Below are 20,427 nucleotides of genomic sequence, written 5' to 3' on the forward strand. Positions count from 1 at the left end.
GATTCATTAAATTACAAAGTGGATACTCAACAGCTTCAAGCTGAGGGAAGCCGTTTAATTTTTTGTTATTTTCGTGACTTGTGTTTTGGCTGATCAACTCCATCTTATGCTTGGCAGAACATAAACGCCTGTTTTGAAGCCACGCTAGTTTCCTTATGTGTTGCCAAGTTGGCACAACTCTCAGCACTCAGCAATGCCAACGAGCACAACATTGACAACACACACACACACACACACACACACACAGAGAGACAGACAGCTCCTGACCTGACGGCTGCTGGCTCCGCCCCTTCTGCCTTCTATTGGTGCTGGGAGATTTGTTTACCTTATTTGGTAAGATAGTAACACAACGCGGCTTAGAATTGGGCAGCAGCTGCTGTCATTCAATAATTGTTACACACCAGAATTTTACAAACAAAGCGAGCCATGCTGGGAAATGTAGTCCAGCTGGTAAACAGAACACACGTAAAATGTTGACAATGTATTTAGCAACGGTGTTTACGACAGCTTTTTATGTTTTAAGGGACATAGGAGTTATATGGTATGTTTAAGCATGGCTACAGAGAAGCATTTAATTTGTCACAAACTATATAGTATGGGAAAAGGTATTGGCAGCTTACTTGTCACCTTTTCCTAAAAAGAATCTTGCGGATAACGACAAAAAGAACTACAATTCCCAGAGTTATGACGTCCCTCCCATTCGCTGCCGTCAGCTGTCAATCAGGGGCAGGCTCGCTAGACTGAGGACCTACAGTAAATATTTGTGTTTGGTAAGCCGGCTGTAATGGTGGATCACTGAGAAAAGAAATCACAAGGACCGAATAGCAATTAAAGAAGCAAAACGACAAAGACACATAAAAAAAAAAAAAAAAAAAACAGATCTCAGTCAATATGGACGAGCTCAAGCATCAGGTCATGATCAATCAGTTTGTGTTGACCGCGGGTTGCGCGGCGGACCAGGCGAAGCAGCTTCTGCAAGCGGCACACTGGCAATTTGAGGTATGAGTAGTGTGTGTGGCTGTGTATACTGTGTGTGTCTAATATATATATATAGCGTGGACTGCCATGGTAATTGCATTGCACGCTGATAATATGCATATAGTAGTCTATTTGTACAGCTGTTTCTTTTATATACATATTGTGTAACTGTTTTTCCTCACAGTTAATTTTACAACCCAATGTGTGGTATTGGAACACTCATTGTATATGGGGAATCTATTGCATTAGTGCTCTAACATAAAACTGGGTTCTACACATGAGTAGATGATACATTTGCACAGTTAGACGGTACTACTAGTAATGCTATTATGCAATAAATACATTAGCAATGTATACACACAGTAAAGCAGACCCCCCCCCCCCCCCCCCCCCCTTGTAATAACTCACTCTATTTTACATCAAGACCATGTAAGTTGTTACAATATTTAGAATGTCTAGACAAATGAGAAAGCCTATCCACGATAACAAAATAAAGTCGCCGCGTATGGCAACAGAAAATAAATAAATACATACACGTCAATAGTACAACGTGTTTTACCTTTACACATGATACCTTGTCTTTAGAACAAATATGTGGTATAGATCTTATACAATATATTAATGTTTATACTGTGTGTGTGTGTGTGTGTGTGTATATATATATATATATATATATATATATATATATATATAAATTATACCCGAGAGTCTTTACTGTTATTTTCCTTTTTTAGACTGCTCTTAGTGCTTTTTTTCAAGAAACCAACATCCCGTACAGTCACCATCATCAGATGGTGAGTATATGCTTAATATATACGCTTACTGGTTTTTATTTTTTGTTTCATATATATATAGTGTTGTTTTTTTTTTTTTTTAGAAGCTTGTGTTATTGTTATTGTGTTATGATCATTATCATAAATCGTGATGGCGGCGCCGCCATGTTGAGTAGCAACAGCAGCAGCAGCTTCAGGCTGACAAAAAATAAACACAAGGACCAGACGCACGTTTACATTCTAGTGCTGTCTTTTTTTTTTTTTTTTTTTTTTTCATATAAAATAATATCGGTTAACAAATGTGCTTGGAAATTGGGGAGAAACATGTATTATTCTTATTCTTATTTAAACTGTGTTCATACAGAAGGTTTCGTTTAGTTATATAATTGACGGTTTGGAAATATGTTCTGTTTTTATATGGGCGGGGGAGGGTAATTCCAGGAAAAACGTGAACATGACTTTAAGCTCCAGTTTTGCACTGTCCCATTTGAGTAATAAGTAACGTAGAACAGACGCGTTTTGCTCCCCTCACTGTACGGTTTTGCTTAAGAAAAAACACGAACGCCTTTCTGTAAGTGGAGACGCGAGTACATTTTTACTTTTTTTGTGAGTAAAACACGTGCAGTAACACCAGGAATTGAGTCTGTTGTGATCTAGACGATTTTCAACAGTTCAGAAAAAAAAATCTTGTATTGCATATGCTAGTATTCAGGAATTACAGTTGTTTAGTCGAATATAGGTCATGAATAAGGTCCGGGCTTTAATTTGTTACTTTATATAGGCAAATTATACGAGTAGATTGAAACAGGTATTCATTGAATGAGGTTTTAAACATTTAAGATTTTTATTATTAAATATTCAGAAGCAGCGTTATGAAAAATAATGTCACGCAGTCTTAGGTTTTATTTAAGATTACACTTTATTTAAAATGTTCCCAAAAATCCGAAATAAGGTAAAACTTAAAGGTTTTATTTATTTTATCAACCTTTTAGCTATTGTACAGAACACCATTTGTAGATTTTTTCTATTATTTTATTTATTTTTTTAAGATTTTGTGACAAGTTGAAAGGGGTCCATTTTTTATTATTATTTTAATGTTTTAAAGGATGATTAATAAGATAACCATTGTGGATTTTTGGATATTAAGTTTGAGACAAAACAAAATCTAAACAAATTATAAAAAAGGATAACATCTGTTTTTCCTAATGTTCAACTTCCTTACAGCGTTCTTAGGTCCCTAATCATCCAGAATTTAAATCCCCCCTTCTCTGTTAATTAAAAAATAAATATAAAAAAACAGATGAAGTGAAATGCCTGCTTATGCCCTTCGTTGCTATGTATGCATGGTACATTTAGATGTCCCTGCTTGTTTTAATGCATTTCTTTGGCACCATGTCCCAACGTAACAGGAAGAAAAATTCAAGACGAGTCCATTCAAGCATTATAAATTGCACGCATTTTAAAAGGAAACCGTAGTGCTATGTTTAAACAGTTCCAAATTAAGCGTGAAAATGCCTTGGAATGGACATAATGCGCACACGTAGAATAAACGCCATCATACCACTGTCAGAAGGGTGGAGAGCTTGTCTTGCGTAGACAAGTTGGTACTGACGTAACAATTCTGCAAGGCGTTGAAATTGGTCCACATATGTGACCATTTTAGGGTCCTTATAAAAAAAATAAATAATGGGCTGATTTTTGGTATGTGTCCACCAAAGTGCTATTATACACTTCTAGCCTACTGTAGGCAATTGCGTTTGCTATTGTCCACTCTAATAAACTGTTGATTTTATACTGTACCTCAGGTACTGTGTGATTATTACTCAATTCTGAGGATCCGCTGTGTGCACGTTGGTTTTATGATTTCCACTTCAGTGGGATATAGAGTGGTCCTTGGAGTCAGCACTTATTGGATTCACTAGTTCAACACTTACTGGATTATCCCAAATGGAATGTGGAAATGGAAAGTGATTCATTTGTACAAATTATTTATTATTATTTATTTCTTAGCAGACTCCCTTATCCAGGGCGACTTGCAGTCGTAAACAAAAATACATTTCAAGAATCACAGTACAAGTATTAATACAATTAAGAGCAAGATAAAATACAATGATTTCAGGTTCTAGCAAGTACAAAGTATATGACAAAATACGATTCAATAACGGAGCAGATAACAGTGTCAGTGATAGTTACATCAGGATATAATTAAATACAAAATACTACAGATTAAATGACACTTGACAGATTACAGTACTCTAAAGTACAGGGTTAAATGCAGTAAAATAGGGAGCAGATAAGAGCAAGTAAAGTGCATTTAAGGAAGAGTGATAAGTGTCCAGATGGAAAAGAGGAGTTTCTACAGGTGCTGTCTGAAGATGTGAGTCTTGAGTAGGCGCTGGAAGATGGTCAGGGACTGGGCAGTCCTTACATCTGTAGGAAGGTCATTCCACCACTACAGGGCGAGGGTGGAGAAGGAGCGGGCTCTGGAGGCAGGGGAGCGTAGAGGAAGTAGAGCCAGTCTTCTAGTGCAGGAGGAGCAGAGAGGTCGAGTGGGGGTGTAGGGAGAGATGAGGGTCTCGAGGTAGCTAGGTCCAGTCTGGTCAAGGCATCTGTAGGCGAGTACAAGAGTCTTGAACTGGATGCGAGCGGTGATTGGGAGCCAGTGGAGTGAGCGGAACAGTGGAGTTGCGTGGGAGAAGCGAGGCAGAGAGAACACCAGGCGAGCAGCGGAGTTCTGGATGAGCTGGAGCGGACGGGTGGCGGACGCAGGGAGGCCAGCCAGGAGGGAGTTGCAGTAGTCTAGGCGGGAGAGTACCAGGGCCTGGACCAGGAGCTGGGTGGTGTAGTTGGTGAAGAAGGGTCGGATTCTTCGTATGTTGCTCAGGAAGAATCCAGAACATTGCCGACTTCGCCCCCTGCAGTATCATGCTGCACTGCGCTGTGTAAACACTGGATTTCTAATCAGGCTGTAGTGGCCTTGCAGTTGTCTGTATTAATATTTCGGAAATACAAAGATAAATAAATGTGTACAGTACAGTAGGTGAGAGTTCAGCATCTGGCCTATATTTAGTTTCATTGAATTACACCAGGCTATGTCTGATTGTGCTTCCAGTGTTATCCCTGGGTCATATCTGAAGGAATTTTGGATGGAGGTGGGGGGGGGGGGTGTTCCTGGCCATAGTGAACTCCTAGCAAAGTGTATAACAAACGTGTTTAATTAGTAAATGTTGCAGCACTGTAAATGCTATGATAAAGTATGATAAGTATGCAAAATTACTGTGCAAATTAGAATAATCCGATCCAGTGCTCCCACATTATAATGCTGTAGTTAAGAGCCTTCTAATGACAATGCAGGTCCTTGTGACATGGCATGAACTTCCGGTTCTGCTTTATAGCGGGTTGTATACTTTAAAGGGCCGCATCATTATCACGAGGGAGTGGCACAAATGGCTGGCACATGTGCTGACAGGTTTGAGAAAGCAAGAACCCTTCTCTGTTAATTAGATTTCAGAGGCCCTTAAATGTTTGCATCTTTACAAGGTTCGGTAGGAGTATTTGGCTCATGGAGAGCAGTAGGGACCACAGATTGGCTCCACATTATAGTTTAATCAGGTTTTAAAACCATGCCCTTGGAGATTATAGTGTAGCAGTGTGTTGGGCCGAAGATAAGCTTTCTGCTTTGTCAGAGTGGCACACATAAGTAACGGCTTGTAGCGCTTGGTATGTTAAAAGATCCTGGATGTGCAGCAGCAATGGCTAAGCCCACCTGGAAAGGAATTCCAGGAGTCTTTATTTTACAACAGGAGCACTCTCTTTTAACTTGATATTATTTCCGATGGTGCTAATGCACTGTGTAAAGGTTGAGAAAGAGGAGGTTTTAGCCTACAGTCATGTGCAAGTTTACACGAAGTTCTGTGTTTTGGCTTTTTGTTAAACATCATGTTAACACCCTGTGGCAGTCTGGCTCGCAGTGGTGTGGTGGATGACGTCACGGACCAGGAAGTAACTGACTCCAAAACAGTGGATGGGCGGGTGAAACCGAGTGCTGGTGCACTCAGCGTATTTAATAAACAAAACAAAAACAAAAGATTTAACAAAACACCAAACAAAAGGGCACGAGGGCCGAACGAATAAACAAACAAGTAAGTTTCGTGCTGGATACTCCAGCACGTTTTAGCAATTGTTTTCTTCCTCTCTCTCTCCCGTTCTCCACTCTCGAACACTCCACACCCCGAGTGCATAGTGCTGCTGGTTTATATACTCTGGCCGAGGGATTTAACTAGTTGGTAATTATCTTATTATCCCCCGGCCAGAGTCTGCACGCGTTTGGTAAGGATGCATGACTGTCAGCTAGTTAAATAATCAGTAGCTGATCAGCCATGCATCCTCACGGGGTTTTTAAATATAATAACAAAAGACGCAGCGCTTTTACCCGCGCCGCAAACAAAAATACAAATAATAATAAATAGGGGCGGGACACTCCGCCACACATGCCCCCCCTTGTGCGCAGCACACATGGCCTTTTCGGCCACCTCCCCCCTTAGTCCCCAAAGTCCCGGTCAGCAGTCCCGGCGCAGGAACAGGGGCAGCAACGGGCCAAAGGTGGCGGCCACGGTGGGATGTCCTCCTCCCACCCAAACAGCCGTAGTGTTCCAATGGCCCGCGCACCGGCCAGCTCCTCTGGCCAAAAAATTTTTGGGGGTGGTCTCCAGACCTGCCCCCCCTTCTTCATGGCCGACAGCTCCCCTCCGTGGGGCTCTGGCCACCCTTTCTCCTGCAGCGAAATTGCTGCGGGGGAAGCTGGTCTCCTGACCTCCCCCCCCTTCTTCATGGCTGACAGCTGCCCTTCACGGGGCTCCAGCCACAGTATTTCCTGCCGCGAAAGTGCGGCTGGGGGAGCTGGTCTCCTGACCTCCCCCCCCTTTTCCATGGCTGGCAGCTCCCCTTCGTGGGGCTCTGACCACATGATCTCCGGCCGCGAAAGTGCGGCTGGGGGAGCTGGTCTCCTGACCTCCCCCCCTTTCTTCATGGCCGGCAGCTCCCCTCCGTGGGGCTCCGACCACAGTGTAGTGACCCCAGGCGAAGCAGGATCCCTGGCGACCCCAGGCAAAGCAGGATCCCTGGCGACCCCAGGCGAAGCAGGATCCCTGGCGACCCCAGGCGAAGCAGGATCCCTGGCGACCCCAGGCGAAGCAGGATCCCTGGCGACCCCAGGCGAAGCAGGATCCCTGGCGACCCCAGGCGATGTGGAACAGGCAGCCCCAGGCGATGCGAGGCAGGCATCCCTGGGTGGTGCGAGGCAGGGCAGGAGCAGTCCTTCCCATGACGGTGGATGTGGAACCAGCAGGTATTCACCCTCTGCTGGTGGAGGTGGGAGGGGAAAGCAGTCCTCCCACAGCGGCTGAGACGGAACCAGCAGGTATTCACCCTCTGCTGGTGGAGCTGGGAGTGGCAAGCAGTCCTCCCACGGCGGCTGAGGCGGAACCAGCAGGTATTCATCCTCTGCTGGTGGAGGTGGGAGGGGCAAGCAGTCCTCCCACGACGGTTGAGGCAGAACCAGCAGGCATTCATCCTCTGCTGGTGGAGGTGGGAGGGGCAAGCAGTCCTCCCACGACGGTGGAGGCGGAACCAGCAGGCATTCACCCTCTGCTGGTGGAGGTGGGAGGGGCAAGCAGTCCTCCCACGACGGTGGATGTGGAACCAGCAGGCATTCACCCTCTGCTGGTGGAGGTGGCGGAGGCAGAGGCAGCTCTTGCTGCTCTGCTCCTGGTGATGGTGGAGACAGAAGCAGCTCCTGCTGCCCTGCTCCTGGTGGTGGTGGAGACAGAGGCAGCTCCTGCTGCTCTGCTCCTGGTGGTGGTGGAGGCAGAGGCGATGGGGCGGATGCTGGCCACTCAGAGGGAGGCTGTGGCGGTGCTGGCTCCCTCTGCTGTGGCGGCTGGGCTGGTGTGTGCCGTGCTCCCTTCAGCAGCATAAATAGAGGCTGCTGGGGAACACCAGCATCCTGCCCTTCTCCCCCCCAGAAAAATTCAGGGGGTTGAGCCTGTAACTCCTCCCCTTCTGGCTCTTGGGACTGCAGCTTGGGTCCTAAGGCTGTGGAAGCGCAGACTTCCACCTCTTGGGCTATGGACGCACCGACTCCCCCCTCTTTGGGCTGTGGACGCACCGACTCCTCCCTCTTGGGCTGTGGACGCACCGACTCCTCCCTCTTGGGCTGTGGACGCACCGACTCCCCCCTCTTGGGCGTAGGACGTTCGGGCTCCTCCCACTCGGGCGTAGGACGTTCGGGCTCCTCCCACTCGGGCGTAGGACGTTCGGGCTCCTCCCACTCGGGCGTAGGACGTTCGGGCTCCTCCCCAGGCTGTGGAGGCGAAACCAGCAGGCATTCTCCCTCTGCTGGTGGAGACAGTAGCGATGGCTCCTCTCCCTCTGATGCTGGAGACGGTAGCGATGGCTCCTCTCCCTCTGATGCTGGAGACGGTAGCGATGGCTCCTCTCCCTCTGATGCTGGAGACGGTAGCGATGGCTCCTCTCCCTCTGATGCTGGAGACGGCAGCGATGGCTCCTCTCCCTCTGGCGCTGGAGACGGCAGCGATGGCTCCTCTCCCTCTGGCGCTGGAGACGGCAGCGATGGCTCCTCTCCCTCTGGCGCTGGAGACGGCAGCGATGGCTCCTCTCCCTCTGGCGCTGGAGACGGCAGCGATGGCTCCTCTCCCTCTGGCGCTGGAGACGGCAGCGATGGCTCCTCTCCCTCTGGCGCTGGAGACGGCAGCGATGGCTCCTCTCCCTCTGGCGCTGGAGACGGCAGCGATGGCTCCTCTCCCTCTGGCGCTGGAGACGGCAGCGATGGCTCCTCTCCCTCTGATGCTGGAGATGGCAGCAGCAGGGTCTCTCCCATATCCGCAGCCAGGTAGTTGAACACCATGGCTGCGATGTCTGGGAGGGAAGCTGGGTGGTGTTGCTGTTCCCAGGCCTCCCAGCGCTCCCCATCTCTTGCCCACAGGAGGTTGATCACTGCAGGGAGGGCTTCCTCATAATCCCTCCCCGGCTCCACCAGCCAGTCCCAGACTCCCTCAGAGGAGAGTGCATTCGTCCTCTTTGGAGGATGCAGGTCCTCCCTCACTGGACGCTCTGGCTCCTCTTTCTCCTGCCATGAAGGGGGTTGGTCTGGTGCCACGTGCCCAACCTCACCAACCGCGAAGCACCACTCCTCACCCTTCAGGCAGGTGAGGCAGATATCCAGTGTGGCAAGGTAAGGCTGATGTTGCTGCGCCTCCTGCTGCTGTTGTTGCTGCTGCTGCTGCTTTCTCCTCCGGCTACTTTTCCCCATTTTTAATTTGAAAAAAAAACACGAACAAACAAAAAAAAAACGCACTTTTCAATCCTGGTCCGGCTGTTGGAGGCGTTTTTTGTCCCACGCAGGACACCATATGTGGCAGTCTGGCTCGCAGTGGTGTGGTGGATGACGTCACGGACCAGGAAGTAACTGACTCCAAAACAGTGGATGGGCGGGTGAAACCGAGTGCTGGTGCACTCAGCGTATTTAATAAACAAAACAAAAACAAAAGATTTAACAAAACACCAAACAAAAGGGCACGAGGGCCGAACGAATAAACAAACAAGTAAGTTTCGTGCTGGATACTCCAGCACGTTTTAGCAATTGTTTTCTTCCTCTCTCTCTCCCGTTCTCCACTCTCGAACACTCCACACCCCGAGTGCATAGTGCTGCTGGTTTATATACTCTGGCCGAGGGATTTAACTAGTTGGTAATTATCTTATTATCCCCCGGCCAGAGTCTGCACGCGTTTGGTAAGGATGCATGACTGTCAGCTAGTTAAATAATCAGTAGCTGATCAGCCATGCATCCTCACGGGGTTTTTAAATATAATAACAAAAGACGCAGCGCTTTTACCCGCGCCGCAAACAAAAATACAAATAATAATAAATAGGGGCGGGACACTCCGCCACACACCCTTTCATTGTTTACATTCTCCAGACAGGTTTTCACAGTGCCCTTCCTGTGCACTCCCTACCCTCCAGGGAGCAATAAAAAAGATCTTCACGTTTTTTTGGCGCGTCATGTTTTTATGATGCTATGGCTGCCGTTTTATAGGCATCGTTAAGGCAGGTCTGGCTTTATAGCACCGTTGTGGGTTCACATCATATGGAATATGCAAAAAAAAAACTATGTTAACCCCCTATGGGGCACTACGTCTTTAAACTCCCCTGCTGTTGACTTCATTAGCGTGTTTGCTCCTGCTTCCCAATAGGAAGTTATCCCTCATTTTATGACAAATCTCTCTACCATTCACTTTCAATGGGATTTCAGATTGTGATGACAGGACACTACAGTTTGGATAAACAAATGTCCCAAAGGGACTGATTACCAGGCAAAGTGAAGAAATGAAGAACTGGACCTTAAAACAAGGAAAGACCAAAGCACTCTAATAGAGATAATTAGAGGACTTATCCAGTGTACTTGGCGACAACAGTCTACCTCGCTTATGTAACATCCTGGACTTCATCTGGGATTATAGATAAGAAATATATAAGGATATATAGATAAGAAAACATGGATCATTGTACAGTCATGACAAATTGTAATAGAAAAGATAAGCAGATATAATTATATATTGGTGTCCTTGACTATCATTATTTCCCATACAGTACAATGGTTTATATTCCACAAACAGACTCATCAACAATGAATATTTATCTGAATTACATTCAAGAAGAAGATCCGTGAGACCTTATCGGACAAACAAAAAGTTTGAAGTATGCTAGCTTTCAAGATCAAAGCGATCCTTTTCCTCCAGGTGGTAAAGAAAGTAATTTATTTGCTACAGTACTTTTACTGCATGCTTATTTATGCAGATCTGCTGTATTTCCATTAGCAAAATATCTTTGTGTCCTCAAAAGCTTTTCTTTGTTATGTTTTGTTTTGTTTGTGTTTTTGTACCATACAATAAAAGCTATTGCCAGATAAATATCAAAGGCTTTATGTAAAATAATAGACGGCTGTTGGTCATTTCAGATGCATTTCTTTCATCAGGCTTTAAGTGTGAAGGTTAAAACATGACCTTAACATTAACAGAGCCTCACTGTTGTGGCACCACATAGCCTCATAATTATTAACAATCTCCCACAAAACTGCAGTTTACTGCATGAAATGCAACAATACAGGATTGACATGCAGCTTTCCTGGGAGGTGAAAGAGGACAGGGTAGGAATTTAAGCTCATGAGGCCAGTGTGTTCTGAAGCAGGGGTCACAGAAATGCACCTGAAGCAGAGGTTTACTGTTGTAATGGGTTTATTAGCAGTCTGGATGTTGGACTGCTGCTCCCATAATCCTTATTGTATTAAGGATTATGTCTCTGCATCATTCAGGCATGTTTTAATTTCAAAACAGAAGTTCCCAGTCTGTTTAGTAAAGGGTGAAAGGAGTGGCCCATGTCAGGTTTAATTTGCACACGTACTGCACCATTCGTGCTCTCTCTCTCTCTCTCTCTCTCTCTCTCTCTCTCTCTCTCTCTCTCTCTCTCTCTCTCTCTCTCTCTCTCTCTCTCTCTCTCGCGCGCTCTCGCTCTCGCTCTCTCTCTCGATCCTGGCAGGCTGGCCTCCTTCTGTAAACACAGACAGCACTATTGATTTCAAAAGAAAACGCGGCTCAGAGCCCAGAAAATGGCTCCTTCATCCACAGCAGACCTGCACAAGTATATCATTTTTGAAGTTGTGTTTCAATTTACTGCTTAGGTCAGGGAGTTGAGTAGCTTTTGCTTCTAGCTGTCTGTAAAGCTGCCCTTTGATGGGAAAGAAACACACACACACACACACACAAACTATTACATAAAAATCGGCCCCAGCAAAGAAGCACATATGATGGTATAGTGGAGTGACATCAAATAACATGTTTAGGGTGTCATTCATTCTTTCTTTCTGTTTTTAATGAACTTCCTTAGGAAAAGATTTCAGCACACCACTTGTGATGTGCCACTATGCAGATGAGTAGAGAAATAAAAAGGGGAAGTAAATCATATGCTCTTGTTGTCATTCTGCACACCGCCCTTGACGAAGTCTTCTAGTGCACTTTGCTGAGCTTTGTACACTGCCTGGCCACTTGATTTGGATCTGCACCTCATAACTGTTTCCCCTGATCACACCACTTAACATGAGGAGGCATAGGCACCACAACACATTATATGGAGGGATGTTAATCCATTAGGTGCAATTGCTGCAGAGGGGTAAGCATTCAAGTTCATTCCAAACATGCTCAGTAAGATTGAGATCTGGTGATTTTGTGACCATGTGAAATTCCTGAGATATATTTCATCAAATTAGAAAAAATCAGGCGCGGCGTCTTTAAGTGCTGTGTGATTCATTATGTAACAAGGCTGTCCGTTCTTGATGTCAAGGTATTTCAAAGCAGGTCTGTAACTCTGAAAACCAGGTCCTCCGTCTCGGTAGCAGTGGTGGTAATGTAATCCGTTCCATGGGTTTGAATGTTATAGTAGACGGGACTCCCAGGACATTTATACTAGCTCCTTAATACACTGACTGTCTGAACAGTCATGCACACACTGGGAACGTCTCTACTTGTCTGATTGTTCATAGATGCTGGTCAGAACTTGTATACACACTCTGCTTCCTGCCTGTCGGGGCTGTGTAATTCAGTTCAGATGTGTTAGTCAGCATCATTTTGTTTTAGTATTGGTCTGTCACAGAGGAGGAAATTAAATACACTTAATAGGTGGAAGCATTGCTAACTAAACTAGGCTACTGTCTTGGGAAACTTTTTGAATGAGCTGTAATTCAATTAGTGAGATACAGTCAGCACTCAGATGTCCATTACACAGATACACGTCAGTCGCGTTTTACCACCCTTTTATTAAGAATAAAATCAATCACCATCATACTAACAAATTAGCACTTACCCGTCACACGCGATTTCCGACTCCGTCACCAGTTTTCTGATACAAAGACCATCTCTTCAATGTACTTGTTTATCTGTCACAGCCCGTGGTTTTTTTTTTGTTGTTGTTTTTCTCGCAAGCCAAATCATTCTGTCTGTATTGTGCAGTTGCACATGCTTCCTCCAGTTTCACATTTCATTAATCAGTTTTAGATACTGTGATGCATTTATTGAGCACTGTATTCTGCAGTCTTGCGTACTGACTTTGGATGCTGATTTAATTCTGGAAACTGGTGTTGTTTTTTTTAATCTTTTGCTAAATTGCATTGACTTTTACGTTTTACGGAGTTCTGAGCATGTGTACCAACTATAATACATTGAAATGGAAGCCTGCTTATTTTAAAACACAGTCCTTTCAGCTACGTATTTTTGACATTGTATCTTTTTTGTGTTCCCTGAAAATACGGACAAGGGTTGGAACTAAAATGAAATAATCAGATATGCGTCACACTCTTTTAATCATTACTGAAGTCAAGATGTTATAGGGTTGGACATGTGGAGTGCTGACATGTCATTTTGAGAATTAAATACACTTGTTTACTATTAGTAAATCGCTATCAATATTTGCCAAGCTGGCCAAAAAACAGGCAACACTGTTGTCAAAATGCTCTTCTGTTCTGTACACGTATAGTGTTTTATATGCAGATCATTAGCTTTAACACGCTTTAAATAAGTGTATATATTCTATATTTTTTTTAATGAATACTTGGTTAATGTAGTACATTGAACATTATATTGTTCATATTTGGGTGAAAAATATTTTTAATAAAATTAGTTTACTTTGCGATAATACTGTTGCATATCTATTATTTAATTTCTTGGGTGCAGAAGCACCTTCCAACCAAGCATCTACACTATTATCAAAGTCCTTTGTTACTGAACTTTGAACCAGGAAATTCAGTTTATATATATTCCATTTTAAAGTGCCGTGCAGGGACGCATTTCTATAAAACAATTAATAATTCAAGACGGCAAGGGACATGCTGTTTAATCAAAAATGTGTGCTACATAAAGCAGGCTTTTCTAATTTGCTTGTCCAACTTCTGTATATTCTTTATATACAGAAAGGAAGCCTGGGAGTCCAGCTGTGTGTGTGGCTGTTTTGCGAGACAACACCAGGAGGTTGGCTAGCTTTTCTGGGCCAGGCTTGGCCGCTAGAGGAGAGTTTCTAGGAACAGAGTTTCCCGGAATGTTGTGGGCTGACTGGCTGGCTGGATAAATGTCTTGTGTCAATGTAAATCCAGATGTGAGCTAGCTGCCATGTCACTGTAGCACAATAATGCTCCAGCCCAGGGCTCTGTCCAAGCAGTTCCCCTGCCAAATATTCGAACACTCCACAACAGCCTTGGGGTGATAAATAACGGGATGCAAACATGAATGCAAAGCAGCTCCAATTTGTCGGTTATCCTGGAGGCCGAGGTACACTGGGCGTGTTGCTGGGATGGCAATAAGACACCTGAGCCAGTTCGCTGTGGATAATTGGTAAAATCTGGAATGGATCAGACTGCTATGCAACGAACAAGGGTCTGTTTTTTCCATAACAAGGTGGCCTTTGGCAATCTGCAGCAAAGTCAATTGCCCGGAGTGGCCCATTTGTAATTTTGTACCGTCTTGGATGTGGAAGCACCAGGCAAGGCAACGGAGCACTGATTCAATTTAAATAAACTGTTTTACCCATCAGTAAAGAAACTGATTTGCAACAGGGAGATATACCATTATATCTATATGCAGGTTTTCATATATAAATGTAATCCCCATTATAGAGACGCTGCTGACACACACAAACACGCATAGTAACTTGCTGAGATTGTTCCTACAAGTACTTAAAAAAGACACATTTGTTAATTTACAATATTGTCATATACAAAAAGAAACACACACAAACCTTTTAAAGGTGAACCTGCTCCTTTTCATTTCATGGAAAACCCTTCTGTGACCAGAGGTAGTTTGGAGTGTGTTTAATTATTAAACTTGGCTCCATGCCTGTGAAAATCAGCCTCTTGTTTGTGTAGACACTGGGGTTGATGGTCTCCATTGAAAAATCATTATATATCTGTTTTTATATACGCAGTTCACTTCTATGTGAAAGTAGAGAGAGAGAGATAACGCTATTCAAGAGCAAAGCAGGCTGCTGTTGACGTTTCACTTGTAAACTCTGGTTAAAGTACTAAGCAGGCGTCATTTATTATATTTTATGGACATGGGATTTAAATGGGATGTGGTGGCAATTTACAAGAATTTGAACAGGATAAATTTGGGCTCACTTAATTAAGAAATCAAATGCATAAAATCTAAGAAGGCTGTATCAGTTAGATAGACATTTCTGCCATGAAAATGAGTTCTGGTGTGATTCTGGTGGGGCAAAGTGGCACAGCAGGCTAATACACTAGCTTCTTGCCCCCTGGAGGTCTGGGTTCAAGTCAAGCTCAGGGCACAATGGATACAACTTCAGTGATTTAACCTTGCCAACCCACTCACATTATGATATATTTGTCAGACTGCTTGAGAAAGACCCAGGAATGAATGACAGAGGGTGCTCAGGTCAGTCTTGAGGTGAGCTGTGAGAGTCTGCAGCCAGTATTCTCATCAGCCTCTAGTGCACTAGATATAGCTAGTTAAAGCGATTTCATTAATCCATTATTTTACTGTTGCAGGTCCACAAAGTTGATAGGGACTGTTACCAAAGGTTGGGTTAATACCATCTATCTTCACTTCAGTGTGGTATTCAAATCTCCAACCCAAATTTTCATTTTTGGCCTAACCCCAATTATAATTCAATTTAAACCAAGCCTTACAATTGATCCACACAAATAATGGACCAACGTCTAGATAACTAAGTCAAGAAGGCCTGTTGGGTGCCTGGTCATGTGAAGTTAAGCGAGTGGTCACTTGTTACTATGGCTACTGTGCCATCCTTTAAGGAGTTTCACTACCATCCCACATGGAGAATATATACATAAATGAAAGGAATTACCCTCTGCCTTGTAAAACGGAATTCATTGTGTGTTCAAAGAGAAACATACTGTATAAGTTAATAAAAATTGAAATATAACAGTGTTAAACTTGGCAAATTAATGCTATCTAGTCCTTTAAAAAAAAAAAAAAAAAAAAAATTCTGGACACCAATGCAGTAGGGATAAGTTGATTTTCTCAGAGTCTTAAAAATCTCTATGAACCTATGAGACGGTTCTGTGCGAGACACGGCCTCTCGCATGACAGACTGGGAGGGGGAGTTTGTGAATTAGCTGCACACAATAAAGAGTTCTGTGCGGCAGTAATTGAGAGTGAAATAACGCCTACTCTGTCATTGAGAATGGATTAAAGGAAAACTGAGGGAGATTGGCTCAGAAATAGGGGTTGAAGATGCTACTTCATTGGGCGGAATAACTTTAGAAATGAAGCACAAACATTGTATTTCAGCCAAAACCTCCTTTCATCACACAGTTTTAAAGGGGTCAACTCTTGCTTTTCAATTCCAGTTCATTTTTAAAATCAAATCCCAATTCTCATTCCCTTTTAAACAATTCCAACACATCACTGATCAAAACTGCAATTAGCAGTTGTCTGTTAAAATGAGCTTCTCAGTGGCAAATGAAAGCAGTTGAACAAAATGACAGTAATTCTGTACAGTGTTAAAGACCAGCAATCGTGGAAGATTTCCTTTAAAAAAATTGGAAATGGAATTAGATTTTAAAAAGGAATTGGAATTGAAAAACAGGAATTGACCTCAACCTTGATAATTGGTGTCTGAAACAAGGAACTGAAGAGTGATCTGTCATGTGTTCTTAACAGGGGAACCCTGGTGCCTATCACACAAGTACCATGCCTGAGAGCATGGCTTGAAAACAGATTTCTAAGCTAGAGCAGTGCCAGAGGTTATGAATCAGGCTAGTTTCACAAAGCAGTTCTAGGTGGCAGCTTGCTAAATCCAATTCACAAAAATAACAGATTTCTACTAAAATTTATTGTTCTATCTTAAAATATAGTTTTTTTTAAACAGGTTAAAATAAGAAAGCTTGCAAGCTAGCAGCCTGGTAAGTGCTAGCAGTGCTTTGTGAAACTGGTCCCTGATTAACAGTGTCATTAAATAAATATGTAGGGGAGTTAAATACCTGTGAAGACGAGAGGTGTTGATGTATAGACAAGATGCCAGTGGGCGCAAGTGTCTGAATGTGATCTGGTAGACTCGGTGACCGAGGGGTGTTTGCACACTGTGTGCTTCAGGATGAGGGGGAAGGAGAGGGAGTGAAGGAGACTAGGAGACAGATGGAATACTTCAATCACAGCACTCTGGGATGAGATTTATTTACAGGCTGCAAGGGCCGATCAATTTCCCTTCCGGGCTCTTAAATTCAAGGTTGTTCCCACATCAGCAGAGACAAAAGGAAGACAGCTCGACAGCACGGGTACTGAATCAGCAATAAAACGACACCTGACTGTGGGCCCGTGCAATCCAAATGCAGTAGGCATGTATTAAAATATCAATATTTAGTGTCCGCCAAGCAAGGTGCTGCAAGTTATTGTGTCTTCTTCTGGTCAAATATGTTATGGTTATAATCGAAAAAATAATAGTTATAAAATATACAGTACATTTGTTAGGTACTAGATTTTGATTTTAATTATGACTATCATTACTATGTGCAGTTATTTAATGCTAACACAGCATAAAATGCCCAAAACAGTTTTTTGTTTAATTTGGTATTTTTTGGAACCGCTATAAGGATGGTGGCGCCGATCTTAAAAAGTAATCCGAGTGTTGGCACTAGGCAATGCGTTTTGACCTTGGTCAGTGGAATTCTAAGCTGTGAAGGAATGTGTTAGTTTCTAAACGAGCTGCTCTGTGGTTTGAACAACAGAGGGTACTGTCTGGCAGGGAGCACAGTGGAGCCAATTGCTCCTGTTTCCATGCTTAGGGATTTGAGGGGGGGTCCGGGGCAGACAATAGGGGTGAAATGGGGTCATGGGGGGGGGGGGGATGAGGTCATCAAAGGGAAGCCGTTGAGAACAAAAACATAAATAGTTTGAGGATGTAGAAGGAATGTCGGTGGACCCTGCTGGGACTGAGAAGGAGGTGTTTTTCAGGTCCCTGCTGTTTCCTTTAGGATTGTGGCTGGAGCTTTTCAATTTAAGTCAGTTTATTGATGAGCTTTTGACAGCCCAGTAACAGTGCTGCAGTAGCGAGCAGGTTAGGAGCTCGATGGCTCAGCAGGCAGTGCACTTCATGCCTGTCACCTTACACCAAGGGTGTCCAATCACGGTTTAACAGCTAAAATGATGTAATTAACTACTTTAGGGTCTTGATGGAGGTTTAATTGGTGCAATGAAATCATTTAGAACACGGTTGGAACAGAGACCAGAAGTGGAAGGACCAACTTTGGCCACCCCTGCCTTACACCTACCAAAACAGTGGATTTCCTGAAAAGTGACCCCTCTCTCTTGCTCTTTCTTACCTGCAGATGTGCACTCCAGCCAACACGCCGGCGACGCCCCCCAATTTCCCAGACACCCTCACCATGTTCTCTCGGCTCAAGGCTTCAGAGAGCTTCACCAGCAGCAGTCCCATAGCCTCCATGGCCACCTCACCCCCCCCTCAGGTCAGCTGGGCCATGACCCCCCCACCCCCCAGCCAACAGGGACTGTGGACTCCAAGGCAGCCCCCCTCACAGACGCCCCCTCCTGGCTGGCCCGCCACTGTCACCCAGCAGGCCGCTTCTGAACAGAAGGCCAGCGTTGTAATGGAGGCGGAGAGATGAGGTCCTGGACCCAGGGCGATCGGAGGGGGGCCGCGCTTTTCTTTACTTTCTGAGAATAACGGGGGTGGGGGAGGGGCAAGCAACGAACCATTGTGACGTGGACAAAAAAACAACAATAACCAGCTGTTTTTTTTTCAGAATAATAGTTTAACTTAAAAAAAAAAAAAAAAAGTCAAATAAGATTTTTTTTTTTCATTTTATAATGAAACCAACTTGTGTCATGCTGAAGCTAACCCAAGGAGAAAACTTTAGGCGGATGTAAACCATTTTTTGTTTAAATTGGGGGATCTAGCGTCTGGGTCCGATACAAGACCTGCGGTACCAGTGGTTGCATGAAGAGTGACGGTCTTATCTTTTTGTTTTTTGGTAAAGACTTTGGACAGAACCATCCTGGAGACGTTATTTCCCAGACTGGTGTTGCAGTCACCTGACTTTCCAAAGCCAACCAATCAGGGATTAGCTGCTTTTTATCACACAGACACTAAAAAGACTTGCATTGGGTTCCAATAATAACTGTTTTAATTCTTGTCTCTACTCTTCATCAGGCAAAACACTTGCGATTTATTAGAGGGAGGGAAATAGGTTGAAGTTTACACATTGTACACTTAAAAAAAAAACAAAAAAAAAAACAACTATTGTCTTCTGCAGGGATTGCAGATTAGGTGTTTTCAAATCTTTGTTTTCTTTTCTTTTGGTTTGTGATTTGTTTTCCTTTGCGTAGGTTAGTGCCTAGAAGCAACAACAAACAAACTACTGTTAGTTATTTTATTTTCTCTTTGTAAAATATGTGCCACCTGCATGACTTGTTCAAGTGTACACTATACTTTGTTTTTAAATTACACAAGAATGCTTTTTTTTAAAAAAAATAAATAAATGTGTTTCTCGTGCAGATGAACTGCAGGATGTATTTATTTTAAATTTTTTTCAAACTTGGATTTTAACATTTTTAAAACAACAAATATATTGAATATTATTTTACTGGGATTGTTTTTTGGAGGGAAGGGTTAAAAAACATTAAACAAAAACTGAAATTATGTAAATTCAGGGATGACATTTTCTCTGGAAGTTGGTTTTAGTTTTTCATTCATTATTTCTAAAAAAACCCAAAAAAACAGAAAAAAACAGAAATACTACTTGTAAGATTTTGATTTTTAACAAGCATTTTTGGTAAGAACACCAACAAACCCTTGTTTTTTTCTCTTTGTTTTGTTATCTTCTTATTTGGCTACCTTTAGGATTGCTTGTTCCTGAATAGTTTCCATGTATGTATTATTTTACTCCCTCTATGACAGTATTGATACCGTTCCCACAATATTTGTGGACTACCTGATAAATAATTAACTTATCATTTTTTTGTGTTTCTAAATAAATATTGTGTGTCCTAATCATGTGACTTCTCTGTTGTTTAGAACCATACTGACAACAAAACTGGAATTAAAACTAAAATGTTTAATCATATTGTCCCATCAGCAATGCATAAATCAATAATCAACACATTATGCTGTACAAGTAGAAAAAAAAGCAATACAAAAACACATCCAGGTGTTTTGGAAGGTATCAGAATCGAATTTGACCTACTTATGCATGAATTCCAGCCTCTGAAAGACTCAAAAAATGACTTTTAGATTCTGTGATTTGATAGTTTCATGCTTTTTCAATGTACTGACTGCTTGAGCTGTATTTAATCCTACAAAACCTCTCTCCCTTAAAAAAACTATATATATAAAAAAAATTCAGCATGCCATCATCATCATCCATTGTGGCCGATGCATTGCATCACAGTTCTAGACTCTCCTTCAAATCTACATGCAGTCCAATGCAATGTATCAGCTACTTTCTCTAGGAATATACTACGGAGTACTAAGCACTCCAATCGTGATACTGCACTTGTTTATATATTGCAGGGGTACAGTCGCATGGAGTGTAACTTCATAGACAGATTCCTAATGGAGA

General features: G+C 43.3%; 1 protein-coding gene across 1 annotated transcript; it reads left to right on the forward strand.

Annotated features, from left to right (window-relative positions):
- Positions 1–615: 615 nt before the first annotated feature.
- LOC117418145 (UBA-like domain-containing protein 1) lies at positions 616–19,859 on the forward strand. Its single transcript, XM_034030770.3, has 3 exons — positions 616–999; positions 1,713–1,772; positions 18,178–19,859. Exons 1-3 carry the CDS (start codon positions 892–894, stop codon positions 18,472–18,474), a joined length of 465 nt encoding a protein of 154 aa, XP_033886661.1. The 5' UTR covers positions 616–891; the 3' UTR covers positions 18,475–19,859.
- The last annotated feature ends 568 nt before the right edge of the window (positions 19,860–20,427 follow it).

Source organism: Acipenser ruthenus, chromosome 13, assembly GCF_902713425.1.
Source record: "Acipenser ruthenus chromosome 13, fAciRut3.2 maternal haplotype, whole genome shotgun sequence".
Taxonomy (NCBI): domain Eukaryota; kingdom Metazoa; phylum Chordata; class Actinopteri; order Acipenseriformes; family Acipenseridae; genus Acipenser; species Acipenser ruthenus.

Excerpts from the sequence above, each read along its gene's own strand:
- LOC117418145 (XM_034030770.3), top strand. The coding sequence starts at position 892 with ATGGACGAGCTCAAGCATCAGGTCATGATCAATCAGTTTGTGTTGACC. Across the intron at positions 1,000-1,712 it reads CGGCACACTGGCAATTTGAG|ACTGCTCTTAGTGCTTTTTT; the intron begins GTATGAGTAGTG and ends TTCCTTTTTTAG. Across the intron at positions 1,773-18,177 it reads ACAGTCACCATCATCAGATG|ATGTGCACTCCAGCCAACAC; the intron begins GTGAGTATATGC and ends TCTTACCTGCAG.